This window comes from Podarcis bocagei, assembly GCF_964188305.1.
Source record: "Podarcis bocagei genome assembly, chromosome: 6".
Lineage (NCBI taxonomy): Eukaryota > Metazoa > Chordata > Lepidosauria > Squamata > Lacertidae > Podarcis > Podarcis bocagei.
The window spans coordinates 38,686,659-38,698,914 of record NC_138130.1 but is presented as its reverse complement, the minus strand read 5'-3'; the positions used below and the strand labels follow the sequence as shown (position 1 = coordinate 38,698,914).

Here is a 12,256-nt window from a genome sequence, read left to right as displayed (position 1 = left end):
GTGGGGCTGGTGGGGGGGAGAAGCAGGCTTGCTTCTCCCTCCCCCAGCCTCCCGATCAGGTCGGGGAAAAGCGGGATAGCGGAGCGCCGCCATCCCGCTTTCCCCCGACCTGATCTGGAGGTTGTGGGGCTGGTGGGGGGGAGAAGCAGGCTTGCTTCTCCCTCCCCCAGCCTCCCGATCAGGTCGGGGAAAAGCGGGATAGCGGAGCGCCGCCATCCCGCTTTTCCACGACCTGATCTGGAGGTTGTGGGGCTGGTGGGGGGGAGAAGCAGGCTTGCTTCTCCCCCCGCCAGCCTCCCGATCAGGTCGGGGAAAAGCGGGATAGCGGAGCGCCGCCATCCCGCTTTTCCACGACCTGATCTGGAGGTTGTGGGGATGGTGGGGGGGAGAAGCAGGCTTGCTTCTCCCCCCGCCAGCCTCCAGATCAGGTCGGGGAATAGCGGGGTGGCGGCTCTGCGCCTCCCCGCTGTCCCCAGCTTTTGGGTGCAGGCTGCTGCCCGCAAGCCTTGCGAGCCCGCGGGACATCCCGCCGGGCTTGCAAGACTTGGGATAGCTTCCTGAAGCCTGGAGAGCGAGAGGGGTCGGTGCGCACGGACCCCTCTCGCTCTCCAGGCTTCAGCAAAAGCCTGCATTCGCACCATAGGACGCACACACATTTCCCCTTCATTTTTGGAGGGGAAAAAGTGCGTCCTATAGTGCGAAAAATACGGTACTTGCTCCCCCAGTATTTTATTCAAGTTGGCACCCCTGGCCCAAACTATGCCCCACTCCGCTTATAACTTGCCAAACCCCCTTCCCCTTACAGTTTGCAAACCCTGCTTTGCTTCCCCTTACCTGCTTGCCCAAACCCATGAGCTGACAGAAGTCAGGACAGACCGTTGCACCTTTCCAGCAGCCATCCCACACTGCTGCCATTTCTTTCTTCCTTGGCCTATGACACTGCAGAGGCCCAATCAGTGGGGTCTGTGCCAGATGAGCAGTGGCAACACAGCAGGATAATTGCTCTGGAGCTGCCCTGCCCTGTCTATTCCTCTGCGGCTCACCTGGGCTGTGCCCCATCTGCACTGGTCTTCTGGGCCACTTGCTCACTCATCTGCCTGCTTTGTTATCGTGCTAGTTTGCATGGATGCCTAATGGCAGCGTAACAGCCTTACAGTTTTATTATATAGTTAGAAATGTATCGGTTCTCCTGGCAGAAGATTAGACCATGATGAATATGTCCCCTCAGATCAACAGATTATACAAACCAACCTCTCATCCTTTATTATGTGCCTTAGTATGTGTTCATGTTTCCATCTTAATTACTCAGAACTATTTGCACCAATGCTTACATCTTTATTTCCAAGTTTGGCATTCCATAAATGGTATCGGGGTGAAAATTCCTAGGGGCTGAAACCCTTTGGGCCCCCTCAATGTTTATCCATGCTGTACGTGATTTTAACAAAATATAACCAAATTGTAACAGATATATCCAGCAGAGACAGAAAACAAAGATCACCTTTTCCGTCTTGACAGCTAGTTTGACAGCTGCCAAGCTCTTCAATATCTCTCCAACAGGCTTTCTCGCGGATCACTCCCGGGTCGGGGGGGGTGACACTTCAGCTCCAAAAATTAACTCTTGTCCTCCAGTAAAAATTACTTAAACTGCCAAATCGTGAAATTAATATCTTTTGCCCAATAAGAAGGAAAAAATCCTCTCGACCTTAGTTAGTTAGTCCTTGCTTTAGATTATTTATAAGACGGGGAGACTGACTTCCTGTTTACGCCTTCCCCAATCGTGCCTAATTCAACAAATTTTTTTCCTTTGAAAGTCCAATTTCCGTACTACTCACGGGTTGCTGCTTTAGAGTCCAATTGTTCACAAGAAGAAGTCAGCGCTCTCCGACCATGGCATGCGGCTTCACTCCGTAGGAGAAGCAGTCGACTCACAGCACCGCACCACTCGCCCCGTCTCCCATTCCGAAGCCTTTAAAAAGGCTCCTTCACGGGTCGGGGGGGCGCAAATGGTGCCCGCCGAGTCACCAGGTTCAGAGGCTTCACCGCCTGTGATTTTTAAGGTTCCCCGCGTCGCCGCAGCGGCAAGACCCAATCCTGCGGAGCCGATTCCCTCCGGAGCTCAGAGGGAATCCGCCATTAGTCGATCGCGCTAACCCGGAAGTCTCGCTGTACGTGATTTTATGGTGTTGTATGCAATGCCCAGATACAATGCTGTCGCACATGACATCCAGGCATCATGCAGCCATGTGAGCCAGGAACACAGTGACTCCTCCTTCCATAGAAAGGAAGCAGCCCCTAGCCTGTGGCACCGGAGGAGGCACCAGCCGTGAAAGCCAAGCTGCCATGCAAAGCCTGGGTGATGCAGCTGGACATCACACGTGACGCCTGGATGTGATATCAGCCCTCCATCTCTTTCCCAGATTGGCGCACCTGAATGGAACGAAGTCTGAGTTAGGATGCAATCTTAGTAAGATAAAATGGGGTGCCACTGAATGTATCACTCATGATTCACACATTTTAAGTGTTTTCTTTTTGCAAGGGAGGTGAGAGAGTAAGATTTTGCAATGATCTTATTGAAGTCCTACTTCAGTTTGGTTATTACATCCATCATGTTACCTTTTATTATTGTTCTGGGTTGCACTGAGTGAAAAGGAACAACAGAACTTTCAGGACTAATTTCTGGACAAGTTAAATAGAGAGTCAATGTGAGTGCATCAACTTCCACTCTTACAACCATGACATGTAAAACGGAGCAGAGTGTAGTGTAACAAATCTGTGCTGTAGTTTCCTTTCAAGGTTATGTAACACGGAATGGAACTGATGGTAATAGTAGTGTGAGCCATTTGCTTTAAACATGGTAAATCCTTCAGCCGCCATCCATCATAAAACAGTCTTCCCAATCTTTCCTTTGTGGTGGTGGGGACAGGAACAAAATGAAGATTCGACAAAATTCTATTCTGGAATTCACTACACTGATTCTAGCAGTGTTTCTGCAAAAGTGCCAATGTATATGACATTTAGAGGGTAGCACAAGCAATGCTCCAGACTCCCACTTCTCATACGAGAGATCCAACAAGTCATCCTACAGAAGACAATACGTATTGAAAACCATGATGGGCCATTGATCTGCAAGGAAAAGTCAGTTGGGTGCCACATGATGGGAAGGTAGAGCCAGAACAGGTTTTTAAATTCTTGTTTTAATGATGGTTTAACTATGACCTGTAAAAAATAGATACACAGAGCACTGTGTTTATGGCAAGTTTTTTAAAAATTTATTTTTCAGAATACTTTTCAAATACAAATGACACAATCCATTCAGAAAGTATGACAAACACAAGAAATGAATACTGGAGAGGATATTATACTTTAACACACTGTAGCAGTATTCATTTTGACAGTCAGAATCTTATCTTCCCTAAAATCTCTGGGCATACTGCACAGCTACCACCACTACAACCCAGCAATATACTTTATCAGGAAGCCTCCAAAACGTTTTCTATTTCACATACAGTGCCTTCCATTTACTCCACATAGGCTTAACGTACGCAAACAAAATACAGTGATTTGTCGTAATGGATGGCAACAAATTTACACTGCCTGCTCTTTGTCACAAACAAGGAGTATACATCACAGGTGATAGAACATGGTCTTCATTTGCAGTGTTTATTTGTCTTCACACTGGGGGTAAAATGGGAAAGCTTTCTTTGTCTACTGCATTTTTCAAGTGCATTGGGAGCTGCTGAATTGTAACCCAAATTAATCACGTCAGTTTGTAATACGATGGAACAACTCAAGACCACCTCCTGGGTAAGTGCTGGGAAATACTTAATTCCGTGATTTAGAGCTTCTACCCCAGTTCCAAACCATTATTCTTGTTCCTTTGGAATTTTGAGCTCATTTTTTCCAGACAAGAGACCCTTTTCCATCTACCAACATACCAAGCAGAGATTCTATACAGCAACCCGTATAATGGTAATGCCAAGCGTTTCTCATTTCCAACTGAAAAGCTTGAAACATCCATCAAAATATGATCACACAAAATTCACGTTAACAGATGGAGGCTGCAATCCTTTGTACACTTACCTGGGAGTCAGTCCCACTGTACTCAATGAGTCTTACATCTGAGTCGACATACACAAGATTACTGTTAATCTTTAATCCAGATTTAATGATTTGCACTACATATGGTTTAAAATCTCTCTCAAAACACAAGACTATGTAAAACAATTTAATGGTTAGGTTCTTGTGAGCTTAACACAATGCTTGAGTTCCAAGCTGACTCGTTTTTAGCTTAACAACTTTCTTTGGTATCAGGCTTCCCTAAGGTAATGTTTGATTTTTAACTAACACCAAAGTTTGACTTGACAGTGTCCCATATAAAAATGGTGTTCATTTATTGAAGTCCCCGAAATATAGGCTCCCATTTTGTGGGACATAATTCTTTGGGTAACTGACGTTGAATACAATAGCATAATAAAGTCATTTTCATACATTTGAAAGACACAAGAAGTGGCACTCTCGGGAATTTAAGGTGACAGTCCATTGTTAACAAAAACTACAAGTTCTCCTTAAGCCCAAGTGACCGTCTTCAAAGCTACAGAACACAAATGAAAAAAGTAATGTTTAACAGGGCAACAAACTGCTTTAGCAGATCTTACCAAATTCAGGAGAACAATCTCAGTTTGATGCAAAAGCTTATGCCATTCAACCACTTTAGCAATGGGATAAGAAAAATGTATTCAACTGTACATGTAATATGAGGTCAGAAGAGATTGCTAGTGCTATGGAGGTTAGGAATGCAACTGAAAATGGTTTTACTCAACAATTTGAATAATTAAAGTGGGGGAGGGAATAGAAATGAACAAAAACAAAGAAAACAAAGAATTAGCACAGATTTGAAATTACACCACAAAATGTACTATCTGGACAGTAGCTTTTTTTGAGGAATATTTCTAATATAGCAGGACAATGCCACATATTTGAATTTTGCATAGCAGCTCATGTGGAAACCTGAAGAATCACTGGTGAAGTCTGCAGCATTCATAGAAAGTGATGGGTGAAAAGAGGTAATGTCTGCTAATAGTTCAGAAACTAAAGAAGTTCCAGGCATGTACACAATTAGGCTTTTTTACTACAAAAGTAGACAAAGCCTTGAGTGAACCATAGGCAAAACTCACATCACTGTTATGATGCTTCCGCAAACATAAGCTGGTATTTGATCAGGTGATCTACGGCACCTCCTCTGTATGTAGCATTAAAACCAGTATGGTGTTAAGTTTTTTTGAGTCACACTTTAAGGTATCGTTATAATTAAAGAAAATGAAGTTGTGAATGTAAGATTTATGAGGAAATATAACAAATTGGTAAGTCCCATGATAGCTGGGATAGTTTCCTAAATGAGGTCCTAACCACTTTCTGGAACAGTCAAATAGTAGAAGTGTCCAAATCCTACATTGCTGATTAATATGGGAAACTCACAAGTGCCTTTCCTAAAATAATAGCTAGAGAGACCTGTCACCTTCTTCCTTCCCTCGTTAAACAGAAAAACTACTTAAAATTATAAGAGACATACTTGACACAACTGAAATGAGAACAATCTAGTAGTGCACAGTAAGAACATGCAGTTTCACCTAGCAATGTTTAATGACATTTTAACTGAATCTCTTTTTAAAAAGAAAAAAGAAAACATTGCAGGGGATATTTTGATATCAAAACAGTGCCAGAAAAAAACACGATACATTATAAGATGCAGACAGTAAAGCTGATTAAAAAGTGACAAATTTAGAACATAGTATTTTCATTTCAGCTATCAGAAACAAAACCAGCTCAATGGTTCCATTCTACTGTATGACAAATACTGAGTAACAAAATTTCTGTTTTTTAAAAAATACATATTAAAGTAAATATTTTCCTTCAAGGAAAATGAGTTACTATAAATAAATTACAATACAGTGAATTTGCCTGAACTCACGTTGTTTCTGTCTTCCAGCCTTTTAAGTCAAATAAAACAGCATAAAAACAGTACATAACTCTAACAGGATAGTTGATTTTTTTTTTAATATAAAATAAGTTGTCTTCAGAGATGTCAATTTCACAACAAGGAAAAACCAAGCCTTGCTGCAGTCACTATTATAATATATATAGATGTATATATTTATATATGTTTTTGTTTACTTTATTATTATTTTTTTACAAAATGTGTATATTAATAGTCTTTGCACAACGATTTTAAAAAATAAACTTAACTAGTTTAATAACTTCATTTTAAACAGGCAGATAAATACTTCATGTTTACAAAGTAACATGTTATACATCATCAGCCGGCAGAGGAGGTATGTTGATCCTTGGCCTTGTGAAGAACGCTATTTTCTCCCTGCAAATGGTAAGGGAAAATATTACACAGATATCTCAGCATCTACTTTTGAATATCTACATATTAGGGCAGATTTAAGTACCACTTTTAAAACTGGGCATTTCAAGAAACTAAAGCAAAGTAGTATAACAAATAACACCCAAGTTCAAATTGTTTAACTGAATACTTCTGAACTACAAATCCTTTTGGCAGTTTACGTTTTGTGCTGCTAAAATGACAACTAAATATTTCCACCCTTGTTCATCCTTCCACAGCATCTCCATGAGAGTAATATTTTTAATTATGATCTACGTTCTCATGTGAAAGAAAACTTTAATATACTTCCATAAATGTAATAAATCAACTGTTTATTTCAGCGTGTACATTTTAGTCACCTGTAACATGTTTATTATACATGAATGAAAAGGCAAAGCTACAACTGAAAAATGGCTAAATCTGAAAATGTGACTTCAGTGTTTAAGAGCAGCTGCATTCCAAATGTTCCACGTATTTTTAATTCTTCCAAGTGCTAGCTCTCAGGATCTCTGTATTAAGGGGACCTCTCATAAATTGTCTTAGGCCTACTTCTCACTGAGATGGTAAACCTGTGTCTGGGCTAGATCACTTCAGACTGAAAGTCACTACAAAACAAAAATCGCCACATATGAAGCTGGCATGTTAGGAAGAAGACAAGGCTACGCAGTAAGTTGTATACTGCCTTCTCAGGGAGCTAATTCATTCTGTCAGTACCAAGATTTACAATTGCACAACATAACTCCCCCCCCCCCCCGCTGTGCCACCCTGCAAATATGCTCTGGAGGGTTGGGGGAACCTCCATAACAGGTTTAGGGGCACATAGAGTGAGGGAGGAGGGGGTGAAAGTTCCATTGTGCAAGTGTAGGTCTTTGTGCTGTCGGAACACATTAGTTGGCTACCACCCTCAATTCTGTTGAGTCCACCTGAAGTTGGAAGTTGTACAGCCCAGAGACAGGTTGATCACCGTAATGAGAACTAGGCCTTAGTCTGGAGATCCTGCCGATTCTCTGCTTTTATTTGTTAAATATTTATACCTCACTTTTTCTTTTAAATCCCCATCCCCTATACATACTTGATCACCTTCTGGAGACACAGTTCCATGATTCAAAAATCTTTTTTGAATATTTTGAATGTACAAAATGTCCAGAAAACATCCACTTTTAAAGTGTCTGGCTCTAACACACTAAAACTACTTCTATATATTACTGTTATTCTGTATATTACTGTTATCCAGAATGCAAGGCAGGTATTAGATTTAGTAATTCCATTTGAATTCAAAGTGTAGAAACATTCAGGAATAAGCAGCGCATAGAGAAGAAACAAACACATAACAACTGGACTGAACATTTCAAGGAACCTGACACCCAGTACATTGGATTACATTTGAAAGGAGTGAGGTAAAACCATATTTAGTTTACACTTTACTTACCGGAAGGTCTGAACCTGAATAGGTTCCTTCTGGTTTTGACCACGTAGTTGGTAAACTTCTTTGGATGCCTTTTTAAGCAATTTTTCTGCTGCTTGTTGTTGACGATGTTCAAATTTGGTCTGTCTTGTCTAAAGAGGATGTATACGAAATCAAAAATAAGTTTTAAGAGGAACTCTGGGCTTAGGATAAAAGCTCAGTCTTTTTCCTTGGACAGAAGGAAACCTCATTTGGATGACATCTCCCACTTTCTTCAAAGGCAGGGCTAAACATGCTACCTTGTAAGTCTTTATGTTGAGAAGCTCCCCTAACTTCTACACCACCTGCGTGTGAGGAGAAAAATCCTTCCTTGTACATAACAGGAATATACATTTTGTTGTTGTTGTTGTTGTTGTTGTTGTTGTTGTTGTTGTTGTTGTTGTTGTTGTTGTTGTTGTTGTTTCTTACCCATTCTTCTTTAGAAAGTCCCAGAGCAGGTTACAACAATATAATAATACAATATTAAGTTAAAGGGATTTTTAAATCAGTACAGAGTGGATTCGAAATATATATACCTCAGGTGTCAATGGCCACTGCAGAGAAGTGTGTGTTCAGCATATAGCAGAAGCTATACCATTATGATTTAGGGAGGGAATTCCACAATTTAGGAGCTGCTACAGAGAAAGCCAGGACGTGGATGACGCTGTGGGTTAAACCACAGAGCCTAGGATTTGCCAATCAGAAGGTTGGCAGTTTGAATCCCCGCAACGGGGTGAGCTCCTGTTGCTCGGTCCCTGCTCCTGCCAACCTAGCAGTTCAAAAGCACGTCAAAGTGCAAGTAGATAAATAGGCTCCACTCCGGCGGGAAGGTAAACGACGTTTCCGTGCGCTGCTCTGGTTCGCCAGAAGCGGCTGTCATGCTGGCCACATGACCCGGAAACTGTATGCCGGCTCCCTCGGCCAATAAAGTGAGATGAGCGCCGCAACCCCGGAGTCGGTCATGACTGGACCTGATGGTCAGGGGTCCCTTTACCCTTTACCTTTACAGAGAAAGCCATCTCCCAGGCTGACATTCCCTACACTTCTTAGGGTGGCAGAACTACCAAGGCTACCCTTCCATTAGTAGAAGAGTTGCCTCCCCGCAAACTGTCACAGGCAGAGTAAGATAACTATTACAGTTTGCTCTGTAACAATTTTACTAGGGCAAAGATTACAATTTTTAAAACGTTTAAAAATTATGAAGGTCAGTTCCTTATATTGGAGCTTTCTGCATAACATAATACCCTTGAATGCAATAATCTGCAGGCCCCAATGTGCCATACCTGCCTCTCCGCTTCCTTCAGCAAGTTTCGAAATCGTTCATCCCGAAGCACCCAATGAGGCAGATCCGTCTGACCTCTAAGCTGGGCATCCTCCAGGCGCTGCCGCAACTCTCTCAAGATAGATAATTCATCGTTCAGCTGCCTCTGCCTTGTTCTGGATGCCTGGAGATCCAGCTCCAGGTCTAGTGACGTCCTCTCCATAAGGTCAGCCAAAGATGATCTACAGGATTGCTGAGACATTAAAACAAGAATGTGATAAGAAGTCTCGAATGCAAGCAAGCCTGGACCTCTCCTCCAACGGCAAGGTATTGTGCATTCTCCTGAAATAAACCAAAATATTAGGAAGCCATTTGGGGCCGTTTAATTGACAGAGACATTGGCCCCACGGGATGACTTCAAACCATGGTTTGAATTTGTGTGGGCTAGCATATATCCTTTTGAAGGAGAAATTCCATCTTCTCGTAAAATATTTATTACAGTTTCAGAAAGGGGAATTACATAAAAACAAAAAATACAAAGGTAAAAGACAAAAATAAAAATACAAGAAAGATACAAAATAAAAAAGTAAGTACACTTACAGAAAAAAGGAAAAAAATAAAAATAAAAAAATCAATCTTTCCATATCTTACATTCATATCCTTGTTTCCCTGACCTCCTCATACCTCCCTTTTTTGTGTTCCAATTCAATTAATTAATTCAGCAATTTCTTTCCCTCCTTATTATCCTGATCTTTAATCTTAATATATTGTAACATTAAATTTTTACCTATTTAGAAATCCAATTTTCCATATTCTTTTATATCATTACAGCTAGAAACCACTTAACTTCAATCAAACATCATTCTAACATTCATTAATTTTGCAATATTTCTGTAAATAATCTTTAAATTTCTTCCAATCTTCTTCCACCGACTCTTCTCCCTGGTCTCAGAAATTCCATCTTCTCGTGGTCCACTTTAATCATATTTTGGAGTTATGTCAGCACTGAGAGGAACACGGCTATAGCTAACCTCCTATCCAATGTTATTCAAAACTATGGTTTGAGCTGTGTTTACAAACTATGTTTTCACGAGATTAACTATATCTTTCACTATAATAGTGTTGAAGCCAAACGTAATACTAAGCCATTGTTAAAGCAAATTATGCGATGGAGAAGGGAATTCACATGAGAGGAAACAGATGGGGAGAATACAAACAGGGCAATGTCTTGGTAAACCATGAGCTGCAAGTTGTCATATTACATCTTCACAGTGGTGAGCCATAAGAATTCTAAATATAGCGCTTTAAAAAGGGGCTGATACTTTCTAAAAAGTTAGGAATTGTATTGATCTACGTATTCTATGCATGTTGGCTTTCTAGTACAGACTTTGTCTAAACCCCAAGGAAGCGGAGTACAGATTTTTAAAAATCCTGCTGCCAACATTAATCAAGGGTAAATCAGTAAATTCAACAGGAACATATTTAATATTGATCTAACACTACAAACTATTTTAATAGCTCTGGCTGCAGTGTATGATTATACATGCAACATACATTATTACACTGCCATACCAAACTATCCTTAATGGTATCCCAATGTAGTAAAAAAAAAATTCTCAGCTTCCTTCTGTAAAAATGCCTCAGCAATGCAAAGCCCCAAATTTTACAGTCACAACTATACCTGCTTATAACGCAGCGTACGTCTTTCCAAAGTATTTCGGATAAATGGAGACTTTCTTGGCAGAGTAGAACTGTCACTGTCACTACGATATAGCTGATAGGAAAAAAAGATACAAAATGGAAATTGATATTTAATCTTTATTCCAGCAACACAAGTGAGACTTATCCATGTCAGTTCAGGAGAAAAATAATAATCAGCCAACCAGTCAGACTTAAGTGCTGCCTTTGAGCCCGTCTACTGGGGGCCTTAGGTCTTTATATTTTCACCACCTCCCCTCACCAAAACCCACAGCAACATTATCTAAAAAGTGCATTTAAGAAAATACAGAGATTAAGACATACATTACCATACTCTCAAATGAAAGAATATGGGAACTGAACCTGACAGCACATAAAAAGCAGTTATTGGTCCAGGTTCAAATGCAAGAGCAAATGCTATAGCATTTACAATAACATTCACAGTTCCAGACTGCTTGTTTAATAACAATTACTACTCACTCGGCAAACATACTGACTTCGTGCACCAGGTGAGAATGTCTGTGAGCGAACGATGGTGCTACTACGAACAAAAGCAGACCCACGGGATCGACGGCCAGTTCTGTTTTTATGAAGCAAAGCTGTTTCTTCTGTGTTGGTCTCCTTATCTACCTAAAATAAGAACCAAAAGGCTTATCTTTTCATTCAGCTTATCATACAAGCATTTCCAGAGCACTCTAGAGTATAGCTATTTATGGTCCAGCACCACTATAAAAATGACTTGAGCGTAATGAGTTCTATTATAACAAGTTGCAAATCTTCAGCCAAAACTAAAATAATAATAATAATAATAATAATCTATAAATACAACACAGAATCATAAAAAATGTTAACAGATTATCTGTGGCAGTGACGTGCAGGCCAGAACTACCCCAAGAGATCAGGTTAGTTAAAGGTCTGAACAAACAGGAATATTTACAGGCTTATAAAGCATCGTCCCATTGTAAGACAAACAAAAGTACTGAAGGTTAAGGTAGAAGAAAATGAAGATGTATCTTGGAAAGATATCACTGGCCTAGCCCAGTTAAGGATTAGCAAAAACTGGAGCAGAAAGTACAATTATTTCTACTTGCCTTTAGAGGTGGAGGCGGGACTTTTTTAGAAGTACACTGATCTGTTTGAGGTGCAAGCATATGACTGTGTAATGATTCACTGCAGTAAGACTCTGGGTGAGGACTGGTTTGCATACAATTACTACATCCACTGTCAACTGATTCTGCTTGCCAACTTCTGCAGAAAAATAATAATACATCAAGCAATAAAATTTGGTTCCAGTAATTAATTTCACACTGCCCTTTTGCATGTTTAATACAATGCAAATACTTCCAGAAAACTAGCCCCACATGGCCACTGCTGCTGCTGTTCTATCTTCTTATGAATCTGTGAACACCAGTCCCTCCCAAAAAAAATTAATGTGAGACTTACAGAATCAGCAACAATAATATCTAAA

General features: G+C 40.6%; 1 protein-coding gene across 2 annotated transcripts in view; it reads right to left on the bottom strand.

Moving 5' to 3' along the window:
- Positions 1-3,246: 3,246 nt before the first annotated feature.
- Positions 3,247-12,256, bottom strand: part of WWC3 (WWC family member 3) — a 67,997-nt gene continuing 58,987 nt past the window's right edge. For both annotated transcript variants that reach the window (XM_081196999.1, XM_081196998.1), the window contains exons 19-24: positions 11,876-12,036; positions 11,269-11,414; positions 10,772-10,864; positions 9,113-9,343; positions 7,815-7,942; positions 3,247-6,370 (exon numbers count right to left, since the gene is read on the bottom strand). In XM_081196999.1, the coding sequence (XP_081053125.1) occupies positions 6,304-6,370; positions 7,815-7,942; positions 9,113-9,343; positions 10,772-10,864; positions 11,269-11,414; positions 11,876-12,036 (826 nt within the window). In that variant the 3' untranslated portion in view covers positions 3,247-6,303. The remainder of the gene's footprint in view (positions 6,371-7,814; positions 7,943-9,112; positions 9,344-10,771; positions 10,865-11,268; positions 11,415-11,875; positions 12,037-12,256) is intronic.